Source organism: Parambassis ranga, chromosome 12, assembly GCF_900634625.1.
Source record: "Parambassis ranga chromosome 12, fParRan2.1, whole genome shotgun sequence".
In the NCBI taxonomy this organism is placed as follows: domain Eukaryota; kingdom Metazoa; phylum Chordata; class Actinopteri; family Ambassidae; genus Parambassis; species Parambassis ranga.
Genome location: NC_041032.1, coordinates 7,937,633 through 7,957,938, shown reverse-complemented (window position 1 = coordinate 7,957,938; position 20,306 = coordinate 7,937,633). Strand labels below are relative to the sequence as shown.

At 41.7% G+C, this 20,306-nt stretch overlaps 2 protein-coding genes across 3 annotated transcripts in view; both read left to right on the top strand.

Annotated features, from left to right (window-relative positions):
* The first annotated feature begins 57 nt into the window (after positions 1–57).
* On the top strand, positions 58–7,195 carry cercam (cerebral endothelial cell adhesion molecule). The gene is made up of 12 exons (XM_028417235.1): positions 58–440; positions 1,351–1,461; positions 1,744–1,861; positions 2,023–2,157; positions 2,244–2,448; positions 2,527–2,646; positions 2,730–2,806; positions 2,941–3,047; positions 3,178–3,310; positions 3,410–3,537; positions 3,795–3,998; positions 5,532–7,195. The coding sequence occupies exons 1-12, from the start codon at positions 214–216 to the stop codon at positions 5,764–5,766; spliced, it is 1,800 nt and encodes a 599-aa protein (XP_028273036.1). The 5' UTR covers positions 58–213; the 3' UTR covers positions 5,767–7,195.
* Positions 7,196–7,689: 494 nt separating this feature from the next.
* Positions 7,690–20,306, top strand: part of sardh (sarcosine dehydrogenase) — a 28,030-nt gene continuing 15,413 nt past the window's right edge. The window contains exons 1-11 of one of the 2 annotated variants that reach the window (XM_028417205.1): positions 7,690–7,843; positions 8,306–8,544; positions 9,361–9,550; positions 9,653–9,789; positions 10,133–10,311; positions 11,023–11,202; positions 11,723–11,846; positions 11,998–12,098; positions 13,708–13,812; positions 16,073–16,202; positions 17,387–17,473. In XM_028417205.1, coding sequence (XP_028273006.1) covers positions 9,366–9,550; positions 9,653–9,789; positions 10,133–10,311; positions 11,023–11,202; positions 11,723–11,846; positions 11,998–12,098; positions 13,708–13,812; positions 16,073–16,202; positions 17,387–17,473 — 1,228 coding nt within the window. In that variant the 5' untranslated portion in view covers positions 7,690–7,843; positions 8,306–8,544; positions 9,361–9,365. Of the gene's footprint in view, positions 7,844–8,305; positions 8,545–8,990; positions 9,146–9,360; positions 9,551–9,652; positions 9,790–10,132; positions 10,312–11,022; positions 11,203–11,722; positions 11,847–11,997; positions 12,099–13,707; positions 13,813–16,072; positions 16,203–17,386; positions 17,474–20,306 lie in introns of those variants that run through there. The other variant, XM_028417208.1, reaches the window with a different exon arrangement.

Sequence of the window (20,306 nt, the reverse complement as noted above, 5' to 3'; positions counted from 1 at the left end):
TACAATCAGGCCAAATCACGCCTCCATTTTTGGATGAAACTCTTCTGATGGCGGAAGTTGTAATCTAACCCCCTCTCTCTGTCTCTCCTACTCTTGGCCTGGCTTTGCATTTCTTGTACATGAAGTAGGGGGGTGGTGAAAATTTTGGGAAAGCCCTTTTTTCCTGGATTGCTGACGCGTACAGCGGCTACGTGCTGCTCAGAGGCACCGTGGATGATTTCTTTTACAGCCTCCACCATGATCTTTCACTTTTTAGTCTTAGGGGCCTTAGTTTTCCAGGCTGAGTGTTACTTTTCGGAGGAAAAGTATCCAGAAGAGTCGAAGATGCAGCCTCCGACCGTGGTGATCGCTATCATAGCCAGAAACGCAGCTCACTCGCTGCCGTACTACCTCGGATCCCTGGAGAGACTCAACTACCCCAAAGATCGCATCTCGGTGTGGTGGGTTTCCTCCTGCATGCTCTGCCAGCCTGTTTGTACAGAGCCCTCTCTTTTTTTTTATCCGACTAGCAGCCGTTCAAAAGGTCAATGGCATTTAAATTAGTTTGTGAAAGCAGCAGCAGCAGCAGCAGCGTCCTCCCCCTCCCCTGTTCCCCCTGCGCCTTTCAGCCCAGGCTGCTTTTCACTCCGCGGCATTCATTTCCTACTGTGGACTGCTTAGCATGTTGTCCTGTGTGGAGTTAGAGGTCGATTTAAGTGACTCATAGCTGTCTCTGAAACACTGAAACCTGAAGAGAAATTCAGATCTATCTGTACTTTGGTTATTTGTCAAAAACTGTAATGTTATCCTAAGATTAACTTGATTATTCCCATAGGGAAATTAGGTTGTTGGATGAGACATATAATAAAAATATCTTCAAAAAAAAAGAGATATTAAAGAAGACACCGCCTGAACAGAAAAGGCTTCTCCACCTTTAATGACAAACCATCAGCACCCCAGGCAGTGATCAGGCTCATGCATACTTAGTAAATTGTAGTAAGGTTTTTGAATTAAGCACAGACTTTGGATGTGTCACCTGCAGATGTAGTGCATTATAACAGACAACACATGAACGTCCTGTAGTTACTTTAAATGTACACCGTCTCAGGCTTTGACCACTCTGCCTTATCCAAAATACACTTTAAGCGGTGCTTCATGTAAACTTAATTGGAGTACATTGTGCAGTAACTGCTGGCTGTTCTGCCCTGTGTCTCTCTCCAGAGGTGTTGGATTAGTGGAACTGAGGCTCAATCACACAAATAAGAATATAATTATTGTGACTATTTCAGAGCCTGGATTCAAATAATAATGTCAGCTCTTCAGACAAATCTGATGTGAAGACACTTCACTCTCTTTCTCTGTGCTCCTCAGGGCAGCCACAGATCACAACTCAGACAACACCACAGCCATTCTGAAAGAGTGGCTTACTGTCATGCAGAAATTTTACCACTATGTGGAGTGGAGACCGATGGAACAACCCACGTAAGTCCAAACACATGAATACAGTTGTGTTCTCAGTATATTTAAACATCAATGTCTTGATCCTGCAGATCATTTAAACAGAGCTGGACACTTCAGAGTTGTTATATCAAGGCAGAGACAGAAGAAATATTTCTCCCTCACCTCATCTACTGTCATACTTGTAACTGGTAGTTCATGGTACAGCCTAAACAAAGAATAAGGGAGGGCTGATGCAGCTTGCCTCTGCTTGTCCTTACATGTCACTCAATGGGAAGTCTGACTGAGCCCTGCTCATCTCTTTAGGTCCTATGCAGGGGAGCTGGGCCCTAAACACTGGCCCAATGGCAGATATGAGTATGTGATGAAGCTGAAGCAGGCAGCCCTCAACTTTGCCAGACGACGCTGGGCTGACTATATTCTGGTACGGTTTGAACTAATCCCTCTTGTGACGATAGCATAAGATTCACATCTGTGCCTTTATAAAATGAAATCTGTTCCTACTTTACTGCAGGGAAAAAACTGGCACAGAAGAAGAGAAACTCTTGTCATTTTTTTTCTGTTTTTTTTGTGTATCTGTTTTAGTATGCTGACACAGACAACATCCTCACCAACCCCAACACCCTCAACCTGCTGATAGCAGAGAACAAGTCAGTCATTGCTCCCATGTTAGACTCTGTGGGCGCGTACTCCAACTTCTGGTGTGGTATCACTCCACAGGTGAGCAGCACTTTGTTGGAACAGAAATTACTAGTATCCTGAGAATGAAGGCTTCTTCAAAGTGTTTGTGTCGTCACCTTTTTTAGGGATATTACCGTCGAACAGCAGAGTACTTCCCCACCCGCCACCGTCAAAGACTGGGCTGCTTTCCGGTGCCAATGGTCCACAGCACCGTACTTCTGGATCTTAGGAAGGAGGACATGAAGAAACTGGCTTTCTACCCTCCTCATGATGACTACTCATGGCCTTATGATGACATCATTGTCTTCGCCTTCTCCTGCCGGGCTGCCCGTATGTTAGCAGCACTCGATTTATAGGTAATCACTGCTACATTCTTGTATTCACTGCTTGATCTCTGTTACCCCTCAGAGATACAGATGTATGTGTCTAACAAGGTGCGCTACGGCTGCCTGAATGTCCCAGGCAAACCTCACCACACCATCGAAGACGACCTCCTCAACTTTGTCCACGTCCACCTGGAGTCCATGAGTAAGAACACACACTGATAAACACACAGTGATATCTTCCTGATAAGTCCTTTTATGAACTTATAACTCCCCTTCTTGTTGAAGTTGATGGCCCCTCCATGCATCCTTCTCGTTACGTCCACATGTTCCCAAAACAGAGAGACCTCATGGGATTTGATGAAGTAGGTGTCATGCCTGTTTAGTGGGCTGTTGCAAAAACTGGAAATTGCAACTTTTTCTGCATCATCCAGACTACATTTAAAGCATTACGGTACACCCAGCTCAGTTAAATACGTTTTTGTCCTTCTGTTTTCAGATATATCTGATCAATCTGCGGCGCCGTTCTGACCGCAGAGACAGGATGTTGTTGTCTCTGAATGAGCTGGAGGTTGACGTCAAGGTGGTAGATGCTATAGATGGAAAGTGAGTACCCTTCTGGCACCACACCAAAACTGCAGAGTAGATGTGAATCCACAGACCCAAACCAAGGGTGAGAGAGATTTCTACAGGTTAACCTGATTTCTAACAAGCTTTATTTGTTGCTTTACTGCAGCGCTTTGAACAGCAGCGACATTAAGATCCTGGGTGTCGACCTGCTTCCCAACTACTATGACCCGTTCTCTGGACGCACACTCACCAAAGGAGAAGTGGGCTGCTTCCTCAGCCACTATTACATCTGGAAGGAGGTGAGAGGACACCTATACACACTTGCAAATGTAGCATGAACCGTGTTGATAAGATTATGTGTATTTAGTGTGTATTCATGCTCTCTGCCTCTTCCTCAGATTGTGGACTTGCAGATGGATAAAGCGCTGATCTTTGAAGATGATGTTCGTTTCCAGGCCAACTTCAAACGACGAGCGCTCAGGCTGATGGAGCAGGTGGAGGAGGTGGAGCTGGACTGGGACATCATGTGAGACAAATGTTTTATTCTCATGCATCATGTTTTAGTTTAAATCAGACAGGAGAGATTTGTTTGTGTGTTGAGGAATGGAGATGATGTCAGCTTGTAAATGTTTATTTCTGTGTGTGTCAGTCAAATGTGTATCTGTGTGTCTTATTAGTTTTGCACGAAGGAAAGTTTCTTATTATGCCGTTAAAGACACATGCAGAACATGTGCTGAACATGTCTTTCTTTCCTTTTCACCTTGTTCTTTCCTCACACCGCAGATACTTTGGCAGGAAGCAGGTGAATCCAGCAAAGGAAGAGGCAGTGGATAGCGTTCGGAATTTGGTTGTGGTAGACTACTCGTACTGGACTCTGTCCTACGCCATCTCTCAGCAGGGAGCCCAAAAACTGCTCAACGCTGAACCTCTTTCCAAGATGCTGCCGGTTGATGAATTTCTGCCCATCATGTATGACAAACATCCCAAGTACGTATCACAAGGCAGAAACACACACACACGTGCTGATGAATGTTTTGTTGAAATTACATAGCTGCTTCTTATAGGCCATAGTCACATTTAGTGACTTCTATAATAAACATTCAACCCTGTAACTCTGTAATCTACTGCGAGACATAAAGCTAAAACAGACCTCTTAATTATAAAAACATTCCTTCCTATAGCTGCCTGAACTTGTATAGAGGCTTTATATTTAGCTTTGTTTTGTGAGTAATTTGTAGATGAAAGAACTTTAGTAAAGATGTGGTTTAACTTCAGAAAAGAAGTCTCTTCAAAGTGTAGTGGTAGTGAGGCTGAATTAGAATAAAACATGTTCAAGATTTCTGTGTCTGTCTTTGGATTACCACCTCTTTAAGACACTGTGATGCTTGAACTGTCAGAGGGGCTCAGTTGTGCACTTGTGGTAAACCTAAAGTAAGAATTCCTTTAGACATTTTTAGCCATGTTTGTTGCCTGGTTAAGTGGATGTCAGTGTTTTTTGGTCAAGCGGAGCCAAAGCAAATGAAAATCAGACTCATCTGGATCCCAGGCCATTAGATAATGCTCCCTGAAATGAGGATACATTTGTCTTTTGATTCAGTACTTTGAAGTCAGACTTTGAATTTATTCTTTCTTTTATGATCAAACTACAAAACTATCTTCACATCAACTGGAGCCAGAGCTTCAGTAGTATAGTCCTTAGCATAAAACCGTTATCTTTGCGGTGCAGTGCAGCGCGCTCGCGTGGCTGTCATGTTTTGGTCTTGTTTCTTTTGTCATTTTGGCTCGCTCAGCAAACAAACCAAAGTGGTCAAACAAGCCAAAAATGTCTATCTTGATTCTCCTTTCTTTTCTTCCAGTCACACCTCCTCTATCATTTGACCTCTTTAGCTCAGGCAAGATGGCTGCACGTGTAATTTGTGGTCTCTTGTGTTGTATAAACACTGTGATGCTCAAAGCTGAGGCTGATTTTTTTTTTAAAAAAAGCTACACCTTCTTTTTTTAAGACCCTGACACCACTTTTGGCCCTATTATCCCCAACATTAGCCCAACAAACTGATCTCATCGTCAGGCACTAAGAAATGAAATGCACCTTGTGCTGAAGGATCTGCAGACCAGAAGGCTTGGCAGTGTCTGTGTGCTCCATCATGTGTGGAAAACTGGCTTATAGCCAGCCCACTTTCTCTATTCGCTCTCTCTCTCTCTCTCTCTGTGTCTCTCTCTCACCTCTGTGATTCTAATTTGATATGCTTGACTACCCTGCTAAGAATGCACAACGACTGCACCCCATGCATTGGTCCTTCTGTCGCCCTTCATGCTAAGAGTAACTGAAATGTCTTTGAAATCAGACTTTGTCTCCACCTTTTTTCAAATCACTCCAGACTAAATCACAAAATGTTGCTGATATTATTGATTAACACGTCAAGTAGTACTTTACATATTGTAGTTTGGATGATCTGTTATCATTGTGACATACTACATGTTGAACCCATTATAATCTCTTTCTCTGTTCTCCCTCTGCAGTGAGGAGTACAAGTCCCATTTCCCCAACAGAAACCTACAAGCCTACAGTACGCGCCCCCTCCTGGTCGAGCCCTGTCACTACGCCGGTGAGCCCCAATGGGTGAGCGACACAGAGACGTCAACTTTGTGGGACGATGACTCGGTGAGGACCGATTGGAGGGGTTCCCATAAGACCCTGAAAGGGGCGGCGCAGGCGCCTGAGATGCTGTCAGCTGCTTACAGAGATGAACTTTAGTGCCGCGCAGACTGAGCTGTGCGGAACCTGCAGGTCAAAAGGCCACAAGGTCAGAGAGACAGATGCTGAGAGGAGAAAGTGTTCTCAGACTCTATGTCGACATGCCTGGGACATGCTCAGTGTCTTTTTTTTACTGAACTTTGATGTTTCAAAGCATGTTTTTTTTTAAAATAGGAAAGCTGAATTTTGGAGGAAGCAGCACAAGACAGTTTTGATTCAGGCTTTTTATACAGGTGGCTTAGAATTTCAAATGCGTGAACTTGCACAAGAGATATTTTTTGTGAGAACAATCCAACCTTTAGAATGTTTTACTGTTGCTCAGACATTTTAGTTCATTTGCTTGATACACAGGTTGTGTGGCTGATGTCAGTTTACTTTTTGTTTAGGTCAGTTACAATTGTATTCCTTTGACCGTGTGTGTGTGTGTCATCTCAGAACTTTTTAAGATGAGGTGTTTTTTTTAAGAATTATTTGTTGATCATAGATGGAGGATCCAATAGCTGCACTGTTCATAACTCCTGGAAAGTCTGAATAGGATTCTGAGTATTTCAGACTATATATATTAGCTATTTTTTCAGTTTTCCCCATGTTGATATCTTTATGTCTATTTTGTCAGAATGTCTTTTCAGATATACATCTGTATGAAACACAAAGCTAGACTGATCAGTATAAATGTCTTACATTGACAGTAGTATGGATCGGTTTCAGTGTTACTCAGTTACATTCCATAAATAATTTGTTAGTGACTCACAACACTTTGAATGTTTGCATTTGAGCAATTTAAGCTTCTTCAAAAATATTTTACATAAAGTCATTAATGGGTTAACGTGGACTGCTTTCTGCTTGGCAGTGTTTGAAGTGGCCACTTTCTGCTCATTTACGGGTTCAGATTTGTTTACATGCTGCAGCAGTTCATTGCTGCAGAACCTCTTTTCACCCTGGCACCTACGTTTTCTTCTTCTTCTAAGTCTGCTTGGATTGGACAGCTGCCCACACATTTACCCACACTAATTATGTCAGTTAGTAGTTACCCCTTTTGATGTCCATTGTCAGTTTAATTCCATTTTTAAAAACAACACCAATGTTATCCTTCCTTTTTTATTATGCATTAATGATTGTTTGTTTATGTATTTTTATTTTTTTCTTCTTCTCTGCATAAGTCTTAATTTATTTGTTAATTCGGTTAACAGACGAGTCACGACATAACATGCATTCAATGTGCAATGGCTTTTCTGCTTTACCTGTGTGTCTTTGAGCGATGCATTTTTATTCATGTTATAGGAATGTTTGAACAACAGGATAGCACACATTTGTTTAAAATGTAATAAAAGATTGTCTAAATGTGTTTATGGACCGTCTGTGGACAGAAGTATAGATGCACATATTCCTCCTAGATTTTGTACTGACAGAAATTCGCCACAAGAGGGCGCCATTTTCAATAGATTGACCATGTGGATCATATGAAAAGAGCTTCTTGTATTATATTAATATTTCATGTTTTGCTACTTCTGTATCACAAGTCAAGATCAAACCAGATGAAACCACCACAGAAGAAAATATAGGATCAATTGCTTTGTAGCTGATCAAATGTTGTATTGTTTTGTGTGTTGCAGTTGCTTTAGTCTTGTTTCATCTATCATTGTTCTTCTGTACTTACAGGACTTGCACTGTGTTTAGATGTGGCTTTGGTCTTTTTTGTGAAATTTTCTGATCATAGTTCAGTTTCAGGTTGGTGCAGATAAATACACTAAAATTAAGGTGAGACAAACGCCAGCTTATTACAGCCTGTGTTCTCATACTCATGCTGAAGCCACATGTGTCAGTGCTGTGTTTAAGGAGGTGTGAGGAGACAAGTTCAAAGGTTATTTAAGAGAAACAGGCAGCAGCTCCTGTATTCAGCTCCTGTCCTGCTCTGGGCTGTATGAACTAGTAGGAACCTCCTTTCACAGGAGGGAACCTCAACTCAGCACCTCATTGGATTCTGGGTAGGAGGAGGTCAACCAGGACCACAAACCTACTATCTGCTGCTGTACATGGCTCAGGACTGAAGAGACACATTGAGGAGGAGTTACTTAAAGTAGTAGATGCTGAATTTTCACCTCTCTCTCTCTCTCTCTCTCTGTCTCTCTCTCACACACACACACACACACACACACACACACACACACACACACAACATTCTGTGTTCATCTGGTGTTCTACTTCTGCTTGGTTTGATTTCTGGGCTTCCAAGAGTTTCAACAGCAGCTGCTACCCTGACATCCCCCAACACACCCTTAACCTCATTATTATTTTATTTATGTATTTGCTGACTATCATTTAAGTAACCATTTTCATTACTACTATTATGCCCATACTTGTGTGAGGGGAGGCCCAACCAGCCAAATATGCCATAATCCTTGTTGGCTGCAGCTGCTTCGGTGCAACAGAGTTTGGATTTTTGTAGTTTAATCAATCAAAAAATATTTTCATTAAACATCTGTTGCAAATATAATAGTTGTGGATTGATTACATTCATAATGTTCTATATGCCTTACAGTTCTGGCAAAGGTCTATTTGTAGCCGCAGAGAGGGAGGGGTGAAAGCAGGAACTACAACTGCAGCTCGCTCTGACAGCTGAGCTGTAGTTTCTGGGCCACACGAGCATCGCCGTCTCACTTTGGGATTATTCGGCCATATTTCTCCCTCATTTCTCGGACTTTTCGTTTTGCAAGAGGACTTTTTAGGCCTTGCATCGAGTGTGTGCTGCGGGACGGTCTGCAACAAGCGGATTTGAGCGTAAGTGTACACGTGGAGCCAGCCGCTGCCATGCATGCATCAAAGTTGCTGTGTGCAGCTTGCAGGTTTGGTAATGTTGCTGTGAGAGATCACACGTGACTATCATTGACTGTATGTGTCCATGGAGAGCTCTTTGTATTGTTCCGCTTGTGTTGAAGTGTGCTTCATGTGCAGTGTGTGTAAATGCACTTTAAAGTAAACATGCAGAATCAAGCAGTGAGTGGCAAGTGGTCGTGTTGTTCAAGTTTATAAACGCTTTAGAAGTTTGTCTTCTGTTGTTAGAACTTATGTAAGTCGGACATGTCACATGAACTTCATGTTTGTTTTTGTTGTTCTCTGTGATTGTGTGAATGAGTAACCGAGGCTCACCCGGTCATGGTCTGCAGTCTGCAAACAAAAACAGCTATTAATGATTTATTTATTTTAACTTTGACCAACAACAGAAATACTGAATGTCCTGCTTGATCACTTTTCTGTGTTAATAATCTGATATTTCTCTGATATTCAGTTCAGTTAGTTCAGTTTTTGCAGCTTGTCATTGTTCTTCAGGGTTCAGATTGCAGTCAGCTCTGTAATCCTTTTTACTTGGTGCAGGCATTAGGTAAACCTCTATCAGGTTTGGCCCTCAGGACGACAGCATTCAGCACCATTTGGTGTATTGGTGTGCAAACAGGAATACGTTTTCTGCAGTCACTGTAACATACAGGATTCAATGTGTACCAGTATTAAATCAGATTATTCTGAAGCCTTGCATATGATCCACACATTGCTTCTGCTGCATCACTCTGCCTCTTTGTGTCCTCTTGGTGTCCTCAGGGACCATGGCCTTCCTTGGGAGTGCAGTTCGGCGAGTTGTGTCGACAGTCCGTCCTCCTTTGACTCCTTTGTGCCGGACAAGTGCTCGGTCCTACAGCTCAGAGCCCACCAAAGAGAAGAGTGTTCCCTATGAGAAGACGCTCAAACAGGACGATGGAGTGTCCTCTGGACCCACTAAACCTTTACCCAGGTAAGCTTAATGGATGAACGGATGGGTTTGTGTTTTTCGTCCTAATAACAGTTTGAAAGTCATTTCCTCAGCTCACCTGTGGATAACTGTCAACTGCCACAGGTCAGCCGACGTGGTGGTGATTGGAGGAGGCAGCCTGGGCTGTCAGACCATCTACCACCTGGCTAAAATGGGGATGACCAATGTCGTTCTGCTGGAGAGAGACAGACTGACTGCTGGCACCACCTGGCACACTGCAGGTAACAAACTGTGAGAGTATGGGCTGGTGGATGAAGCATATTTTAACCATGTGGTTAAATCTGTGTTAATTTGTACACAGTATCTCTGACAAGTGTTGTCTTATATCAGCACGTAGGTTCCTGATTATAGAGCTCAAAAGGAAGCTCTCATTTTCCTGTCAATGCAGTCAGACAATCAAGCAGATTTATTTTTACTATATTCCCCTAAAATGCATTTAGCCAAGCGCTGGGAGTTGGCGTCTTGGGCCTCCATCTTGACCTCTGGGTTGGAGATCAGTGTGGCTAATGCAGTTTTGAATCTTGCATGCAGCAGTACCTCTTACGCCATGTCTGTGTTTACCAGGCCTGCTGTGGCAGCTTCGTCCCAGTGACGTTGAGGTGGAGCTCCTGGCCCACACCAGGAATGTGATCAGCAAAGACCTGGAGGAGGAGACTGGTCTCCACACTGGCTGGATCCAGAATGGAGGACTCTTCATTGCTTCCAACAAGCAGAGACTGGATGAGTACAAGCGCCTGATGTCGGTAAGGACGTTGAGAAAAAGTTAGATGCTGAGTTAAATTAGAAAATGATGAAATAACATTTACCTACACTGTTGTAGTGGCAAAAAAATGACTAGTACAAATACGTCAGGTTCAATGGGGAGCTACGGTAATTTATTATTATATTATTATAGTTTTGTATTCCTAAATTCAACAGAAAACTGCCACAAAGCCTAAAGCTGCATTTAAGCAAATATTATTTAAATATGTAATTAAATGGCATAAGATGCTGTAGCCTCAAATGGTTTCCGTAGCAACAGGTGTCATTGAGTCCACTACAAAGTGGGTGGCAGCAAGAGGAAGGAGGCTTATTTTATTAAGTATACGAGAAGACTTCAGATGCCGTGACAGCAGCGAATAATTGTAACATTAACATAAGGAAATCTTTGATCACAAGTACAGAACAAAACCTGATAAGAACAAAAATATGCACACAGATGTTCAGCTCGTAGAGAACCAGGTCTCACTGTACTGCTGCTACTCCTCATGACTAGCACATAGGAGAATAGACTTTTTGTTTAATTTATTCTGTTTGCTCGAGATTCAGAATTCACTTCAAACCTCTACTTACTAATTTACATTGTGGAACTGAGAAAAACAGCAACAATATGCAAACAGATGTGAATAAAAATATATTTGTGTGGCCTGTGTTCTGTGTTCAATGATGAAAAGTCATGTCTCTTTTTTTTCCAGCTGGGTAAAGTTTATGGTATTGAGTCCCACGTGCTGTCACCTGCTGAGACTAAGGACCTGTATCCTCTGATGAACGTCGATGATCTGTATGGAACTCTGTATGTTCCGAAAGATGGCACCATGGACCCCGCAGGCACCTGCACCACACTGACCAGAGCAGCCTCTGCCAGGGGAGCCACGGTAATCCACTTCCAGTTAAGCCACATACATTGGTTCTCACATGAAGGTGGGATGTTCAGAAATGACAGCCTATTTTTTCCTGGGTATTTTCACTGTTTTCTGGTGTAACTTTCTCCAGTGATCTGCTTTTCTGATTGGCTTGTGCACAGCTGAATATTAACTGTATTATTGTATCTGCCCTGTATTTTGTTATGAAGTGCTTTCATGAAACAATGTAAGGACCCAGACTACTGCCTTTTTAGTCTTACTACTTTACTATTTTTTGGCTGGCTCACCATAGTAACTGACTACATAGCTGCTACAGGATAAGCAATGAGATCAAAAAATACAGTCCTAAAAATAGAGTCAAAGCAAAGTGCAAGCATTTGTTTGATAGTAAGAGATAATTGGAGAAATTTGTCAACATATAATTTGATTGCTGTGTCTTTGTAAAGTTAAAAACCAAATGTAACTTATGTTTATCGTGTATATACTGCTAGATGTGCATGTAAATAATTCCATGTGGTCTTCTATGGATCAGGTAATTGAGAACTGCCCTGTGACTGGCATTCAAGTACGAACAGATGACCTCGGTGTGAAGAAGGTGAAGGCCGTGGTGACCCCACATGGGACTATAGAGACACCCTGTGTGGTCAACTGTGCAGGTGAGCTTGAAGGCAGATGCGCTGGCCAACCATCCAGAAACCACATAGTTCTTTAGGAGAAGCATCTCTTTAATTATTTAAATATGCTGTGTAAAAGTAAGACGAGATGAGGTAAGATGAGGTAACTTCTTGTGTTTTTGTCTCACTGCAGGTGTGTGGGCCACCAAACTAGGGGAAATGGCTGGGGTCAATGTTCCTCTCATTGCAATGCATCATGCTTATGTAGTGACTGAGAGAATTGAAGGCATACAGGTAAGATCAACAGCTATATATTGATAGATATATGGAAAAACAGTCAATCTTTTTAGTCAAGAAAAAACGCCAGACTGGTTGGATTCATTTGATTTATATCAGTCATTCATGCACTATAGTAACAGAAATTTGCCTGTGCTACACTGACATGACCAAGAGGGGGCACTGTGACCAAACACATTTTAGCCTCTCATGGTTCAGACTGCTCTGTATGTGTGTGTGAGAGAGGATGACATGTCTGTGTCAGTCTAAATGAGAGATCGATGTGTTTGTATCCATTAGTGCTGATAATACATATTTGGATACCTCTGTAATGTTGTAAAAGATGTCATGTCTGGCTTGTGCACATGCTCCACTGTAACTCTGTCATTGTGAGTCTAGGGTGCACATGCATGACATGCTCATCCTTTGGAGGCTGGTGGCTGTCAGAGCCTCCCTGTTATGTAGTTTAAGAGGGGCTTAACCAGCATTATTGCTACATCATGCTCACAGACACCAGTCCGCGCACATAAACGACACACTTGCACACTCAGATGTCATCGGGAAATCTGTCCACACCAGAGTGTTCAACTTGTCAGGTCAAACATTTCATGCTGACCGTGTGTTTGTGTGCTGTTTTCATCATGAGAGGTTGTATTGGATTTAAAAAAAAAAAGATGAGGTTTGCTGATAGAAACTGGTGTATGTTTTGATTTGACAGAGTGCTTTGTTCAGTATTGATCACATGGCGTAAGCTGCCCGACTGTTCTCAAAACAGACAGGAGAGGAAAGAAGCTGTTTGCCTTTTTGTTATTCGTAGTGAGCCATTTTTAAAATGTCAGCTTGTTCACTGGTATTTTGGTTTTGTACCCGGAAAACCAATTGACTTCAGAGAAAAAGCCCTCATGACAGACAGAATACAGATGAGGCAGCATACTTGAAGTGTGACCATTCATTTACAATGTGTAGTGGGAAACAAGAGGAGGAATACATCTCTGCTGGGTGTTTTTTTAAAGAAAATTTCATGGTATGTCAGCAGCTGCGATGTGATACATAACGAAAAGTTATGCTTCATTAAGGGTTATCATAGTAAGTGACACTGGTGCTGTTAACATTTTTATGGTTGTTGTATATTATACATACTTACTTGTGTATATCACAAAAAGCCCTGAATACCGTGTAATAATATGTATGTGTTCAGCTCATTTATGATCATTTTTAAAATTGTGAGTAGGTTGGGTGTTGGCCAAGTTCATATCCACATTCCTGGGTTGCAGCTATTGCCACTGTGAGCTTGAGAAACCTCAAATCTTGAGTGATGAGCAGTGGGCAGTAACCTGGTGGAAGAAGAATTCCTCATTTGTCAGCTTCTCATGCTGGATTATAGGCAAATTTAAGCCATTACCAGATTAAAAAAAATACTAAATCAGGTTGCTAGAACTGTAAAATATTACTTTATAATGAAATATTTTCCAGATCTAACCGCCAGATTCATTTATTTTTTACATAAACATTGCAGTTGCCAATAGTGTTGACAGTTTAAGGCCAAACACTTAATGAAAAGATGCCACTGCAGATACAAAATATTCTGATGTGTTTGGACTAATTTACATTTAATCACACTTTACAGAACATGCCAAATGTCAGGGACCATGATGCATCGGTGTACCTGCGCCTCCAAGGTGACGCCCTGTCTGTGGGTGGTTATGAACAAAATCCCATCTTCTGGGAAGAGGTAGGCTTGAGCATTATGGACCAACTCTCTGTCTGTCAGTTGCTCTTACTGTACATTCTTCACTGTCTCATATTTGACAAAGCATCGAATGCATCAGCTCGGTAGCTAAATAAACCCTAACCCTGTTTTGACAGTAACCCAGACGGATTCAGTCACCTCTTGTTTTCACCTGTTCTACAAAAAACCGATAACATGTTTGTTTTTTTAATGGACTCAGGATTATTAACTTGGCATGAAGACGTGAGGCAGGAAGGCAGCTAGCCTTGGTCTGTCCAGTATGAATAGTAGAAATAGTTTTCCCATTCCCTGCAGAAGCATCATCTCTAAGATTCAGATGGATGAGCATCATCTATATTTACAAGGAGATAAACCTATTTCAGTTTAACGAGCCCTTTTTTTAGTACTGGCCACTGCAGAAAACCTTGAAGTTTGTGCTTTTCTCCTGGTGAAAATAATAACTTCAAATGAAAAGTTTTGTTTTTCTGACAGAGGCAGCAAAGACCAATTATTCAAACAATAATTTGGCACCTGTATAAAGTTACACAGACAGTGTTTCAATGCAAACACTGACTCTTTAAAGAGCTGCTTGACTTTGAAAATTGATCTTTTTAAAAGCCTTTGAACTGACAGGTGTTCTTGGTCTTAATGGATATGCGTTTTTCCTCAAGGACATGTTGTTAAATGTTGTTAAGCAAGCTGGCAGGTGGTGGCATTTCTCTCTTCCTCTCTTTTCTGATACAACTTTTCACTCTTCATCCTCACTTCCTGCTTGATTTATTCCTTTAAATGTACCTTCTTACAATGCAGTTTAATCCGAGACCAATACCATTCACATGTAAGTGAAAGGCATCAGACAGTTTTTATTGGAGGGCATTGATGATATCTTCCTGTCTGTCAAGCCTGACTTCATGACTTTCTGTCCCTCCATCTGGTTGCCTGACTGCAGACTCCTCAGTGCTTTTACATTTTAGAGGATTCCTTTGTGCAGAAGCAGCCTCTTTTGTTCTGTTTTTGCAGCCGAGTGTTGCTTTGATGTCTTGAGGCGGATGGTGAAAGAAAGAGAAGATACAGAAAGGAGAATTAGCTGGGAGACGGAGAGAATTGAAGATGCAGAGTGAGTGAAGATGAGTGGGATTGATGGCTTGGGAGGGACTGGGAGGGGAGAAGTGCGGTGTGTAGGACAAAGCGAGCTGCTCCTCAGATACACTTGCTGAGTGTCAGTGGCTGGGTAATAAGGCAGAACTCTTTCTTCTTATGTAAGCGGCTACCGTCGGCTTGAAGTCTTAATAAGAAAAGATAGAGATACTTCTTGTGGTAATTGTAAATCAACGGGAACTAAAGACTAATTTTAAATTTTTAGAAAGTAAGTTGGTGCTCTTATGTTGAATGTGCCTGCTATGAATCATAAAACAAACAACACAGAAAACTGCTGCTTTTTTATGAAGTGGTATTTATTCATTTCAAGTAGAGGAATGACAGGATTGCTGCCAGAATGTAGAGAGAAATACGTGACTGATAAAACTGCTACACAGAGAGACAGAGCGCACACTAGTGTGCTGGTCTTTTCAATTTTGAGTGCCCTGAGTCAGCCAGAGTAGTGTAGGAGGGGAGAATGTTAAGGCAAGGCGGTCTGCGCTGCTGGCCATGAACTGTTGGAGCTAAAGAGGGAGTTGCAGAAGTCCAGATGGGAGCAAATTAAAGCTTGGACAAAGAACTGAGAAGGAGCCGTCTGATTTGACAGATGTTTCCGTAGTGAGATAGACTCAACAGATAGCTACAGGATGTGCCATCAGTTGCTCTCAGAGTTGCCTGTCTGCAGTCACACATGGTAGACTGAAATCACAGCGTGCCTGTCAACAGTAATGAGGGAGAAAGAGCACAACGATGCTGGGTTTGAGGTGGTGCACCAGCATCAAACATTACTGTAGAGTCAAAGAAATTCCAAAATGCCTCTGTGTTGATTTTAAGTTAAAATATGATGTAAATCTCAAAGGGAAAATACTACATAAGGAGTCTGTTTTTCAGCTGCTAAAGTGCATTTTCCTCACCCTTTTTTTTCTCTGTGGATGAGCTCCTTGTTTTGATCAGTGTGTTCCTCAAACAGAATGCATAATTTACTTGAGAACACGAAATCAGTGTGGAAATGAGTCCTAAATTCTGCATATTATATTATTAAATATGCTTTTAAGAATTGCAGAGCCTTCACATACATTTCAGCTTTTAAAGTGACACTGAGTCCTTTATGTGTTTTATTCCCCAGGTGTCTGATAAGTTTGCCTTCAGCCTGTTTGACCTGGATTGGGATGTATTCATGCAACATATTGAGGGTGCAATGAATAGAGTTCCTGTTCTAGAGCAGACTGGCATCAAGTCCACTGTCTGTGGTCCAGGTACACAAACACACATGCACACAAGCAAACGGCTGATCCAGGTTTATAGAATGCTGCATTAATGCCAAAGGGATACATCCATAGGAGACAAGAAGAAAAAGGAAAAAATACACAAAATAATCTTAAGATGCTGCTGCAGTCATTTTAAAGTTAAACATTCAGCATCTGTGAGTATGCAAAGGACTTACTGATGTAAATCCTTTGATCTGGTGTTTGCACAGCTCTGTTCGGACCCAGTGTTCACTCTAAATTGTTTGTTACACAAAGGAAAAGGAAATATTAGGGAAGCTGCTTTCAAAAATACTAATATAGTATACTAATATAATGGTGATTGGTCAAACCACTTACCGGTACTTATCACGGTCTATCACTTGTAGATGTTATCAGCATAGACTTTCCACACACCTAAAACATTCCCATAGATGCTGGTGGTTCCTAACTAGCAGGTGCATTGTTTAAAGCCCACCAGGTGGAGAATCCAGGTGGGCTCACAAGACAAGGCCTCTATCACAAAGGCAGCAAAAGTGCATGCACTGTAAATACCCCTTGTATGTGGTTTGTAAAGTAGATTTGTGACATGTCTGCAGCTGCGTGTACACACCTAGCCCTTTTTCCTGAACCATAACCACGCCTATATACTGAAAATGATGCTGTGTGTTATGTGGTTTTGCTTCCTGGCAGGTCAATACAAGTCCACACATTTCATAGAAGTATCAATTTTTTGGAGAAAATTCTGTAAACCCTTCCTCTAACATTATGCATTACAGCAGGGAACAAGCAACTTTCATGACACTTGTTAAATTGGACACACTCTGATTTAAAAGTGAAATGTGTCCGTCTGTGAAATATCTCCCATACAGCACACGCTCATGAATACCTAAACGAGCGGGCTGGTGTCATGTTTGTTGAGGAGATGGTTTGATTAGCTCAAGCCTGACTTCCTGTGCAGGCAATATCACTCGGCATGCTGCCTGAGCTGAGCTGCGTGCTTGCAGTATCGAATTGGATTTTTCATCATGGTAGGGTGATGCGGCTGTTCGGAAAGTGAGGAGGATTTGGTGTGATGGGAAACGTACACAGAAAATGCACATGGACCTAAAAAAGACAGAAAGTGTAATGTGATGGGTTACATTTCTTTTGTTGCCAGATTAAGGTCCAAAGTTTCACTCTGTTTCTCTTTTCAGAATCCTTCACGGCAGACCATAAGCCTCTGATGGGTGAAGCCCCAGAGGTCAGAGGTTTCTTCCTGGGTTGTGGCTTCAACAGCGCTGGTATGTTCCGCATCAGTAGATTGTCCACTTCATAAACTTCACCCTAAAACTGTTTTTTTCTGTGAAATGATAAGAAAACTGATGGCCAAACAAACAAAATATATATTGATAGACTTTGACTTAGCCTTTACCAATCTCTGCAGACGCTCTCAAAGCACAAATAAATAATGGAGTGCTTTTCATATTTCAGAGTGCACGAAGGAACACCTACACACACAAATACATGTACAGACAACCCGAGTCACCCCATTACTTGACTCAAAGATGAGTTTACCTCTGACATTACAGAGGGAGGAATAAGATCTGTCTGTAAAACACACAGAGTGGGCTGTAAAGGGTAAAGTAATCACCATGAGCATTAATACACATTTGAGAGGTAAGCTGAAAGCAGAAGACCAAGAGGTCTACAGTAGCCCTGGAGTCTTTCTGAAAACCCCACTCACCTCCTGATGAGTGGGGGTATAGTGTTTTTATCACAATTACCACACATACACACAAACACACTCCTTCCTTCCCATTCTTTTCATCCCTTTCTTCAGAGGTGTAGTTGGATTCTTTGCATACTGATGACTCCTCACTCACTCTTTTATTCCCTGGCCACATATCCACAAAATATTCTGTCATATCACTGTGATGATCACAGTATCCAGTCATTCATTGCCAGGTTAACAGGAGCTTATTGACTGTTGTCCCTGAGCTGCAGAATCTCCTTCATGCTGACTCAGACCTGACACACACACATTGCTTATACATTATACAGTGTGTCTATATGGAGTAAAATTCACAGAAAAAATTACCATTAATCGTTATGTGATATTAGATATTTCTCATGGAAACATCCCATGATGTAAATATTGGACTGATTATTGTCATTTTCCAGCGGTATGCACAGTAGGGACACGCACACATAAAAGGAAAGATTGCTCGGTCAGGTCCACTTTTCCTCATGTCACCTTTTCTCTCACTGTGCCCCTCTGGTCAGGAAGCAGCCCTCTGTCAAGTTTACATTATCAGTCTGACAGCTTACTTGGCTTGAGGCAGGCCAGGAGAAAGGGGATCATTCAGACACCACAGGGTCAAAGGCGATACATTATTAAAAACAAAGAAAAAGCCTTTGTAAACCTTCTGACTTGTTAGTGTTCATTTTGGTTTCCAAGCAATCACTTAGCCTTTTCAATAGTAGAAGTTGTGTTTGTTGCCTAGCAACCTGAGGTTACTTATTCTTAGTGTTAAAGCCATCATGCCAAACACTTAAATTGCAGAACACTTATTTATTTGCTTTTAACTGCAGCACCTTTTGCACAGCTGCATCACCATTTAGCTTTTAATCACAATAATGGGCACATTATAGTATTGTGTAGCTTTGTGCTGAGCGGTGACTTTTCTTGACTTTTCATTATAAGGCACCAAACACTGGCTGTACTTTAGGAAGTATACAATTCTGTCTAAAATCAATAATCTCATCAGTTTCTATCTCCTGTACTTGTTAATGTTGTGCTTGGGTCGTTGGAGGTTTTGGAAGTGAAGATTTTAAGGAAAATACAGTTATAAGACTAGGGATTAGATGAGAATATTTACCACAGTAATGAGGCTACATATCAGCAAATCTGCAGCTAGTTCATAAGGTAAAATACAAGGTGCTCATACTGGTGCACAAACATAAGTGACTGAACCAAATTCCTGGAAAAACACATTTTTTTTATGTTATTCCTTTTGAGTGTAGACGTGTAGAATAGAATGGCTTTTGTCATTGTGTGGCCACATACAACGAAATGAGACATTTTTATGATTATAATAATAATTTATAAATATATGATATACATGTGTAGCCAGGGCAATATTCTATCCTATCCTATCCTATCCTATCTCACAAATGCAAGCTCTTTAACTGGCTAAAACGAATGAGATACATTAGATGTGTCTGTTCAGTTGCTGCATCTTTCAAATGAGCATCGTTAAAGAGAGATATTCTGGTATTTTGACCTACAGAGAATTTATTTTGCGTCACCAAATACCAGGAAGGACTATTCGTCCATCCATTAACCTTTAGAGCTTCAGCTGATATTTACATTTAAAAGTGAACTCCAAAATTCAGTTCTCAAAGTCCACCACCACTTTTTGTACCTACTCTAAAAAGTTTATTAATGGAAACTTTGAAAAAACAATAGTTCTTCCTGCCCTGTTGTAGTATAGAAGGACAAACACATAGGAGATTATCTCCTCCATTTTATTTCCTGTTTTGAATTGCTAGCAGCATCATTGTAAATGTCAGAGAATTAATCTGAGAGCAATGCTGAAGAGATGAGAGGTGGTAACACATAATGGCATAGAAAGGAGCAAATATTTGCACAGCATAAATGAACAACAATGGAGAAAGACGCGTATGGTGAGAGCAGCGGGGGATGAGGAGATGAGCGCAAGCGTGAGCATGAGGGTTTACACGCAGACACGCACTCACACATCAGCGTGGCTATCTCTGGTGACATTTGTCAGTGCCACCTCACCCTGCTGGTTGTCTCCACATTGTCTTGGGAGAACTCCATCATCCTCCTCTCACCCTTTATCTCTCTCCCCCTGCACCCACCCATCCATCCTTCTGTCCGTCCATCCATTCAGTCATTCAAATGTCCACCCAGGCTCGCAGTGACAGCGCCTGCAGATGTGATGAGAGATGGAGGGAAAGGGGACGCTCTGAGAAATGGAGGGATGAAGGAGGAATGCAAGGACACACTGGGCGTGCTGCTGCATTTTGATGTTGCACACGCAACACACATGTACACAGTGTGTGTATGCCAACACAAAACACACACACATGGGGTAATATGCAAATTAC

What these genes read in the sequence shown, in the direction of transcription:
- cercam (XM_028417235.1), top strand. Translation starts at nt 214, where the DNA reads ATGATTTCTTTTACAGCCTCCACCATGATCTTTCACTTTTTAGTCTTA. An exon ending in ACTATTACATCTGGAAGGAG is followed by an intron (nt 3,311 to 3,409) that starts GTGAGAGGACAC and finishes CCTCTTCCTCAG; the next exon opens with ATTGTGGACTTGCAGATGGA. An exon ending in ATGTATGACAAACATCCCAA is followed by an intron (nt 3,999 to 5,531) that starts GTACGTATCACA and finishes CTCCCTCTGCAG; the next exon opens with TGAGGAGTACAAGTCCCATT.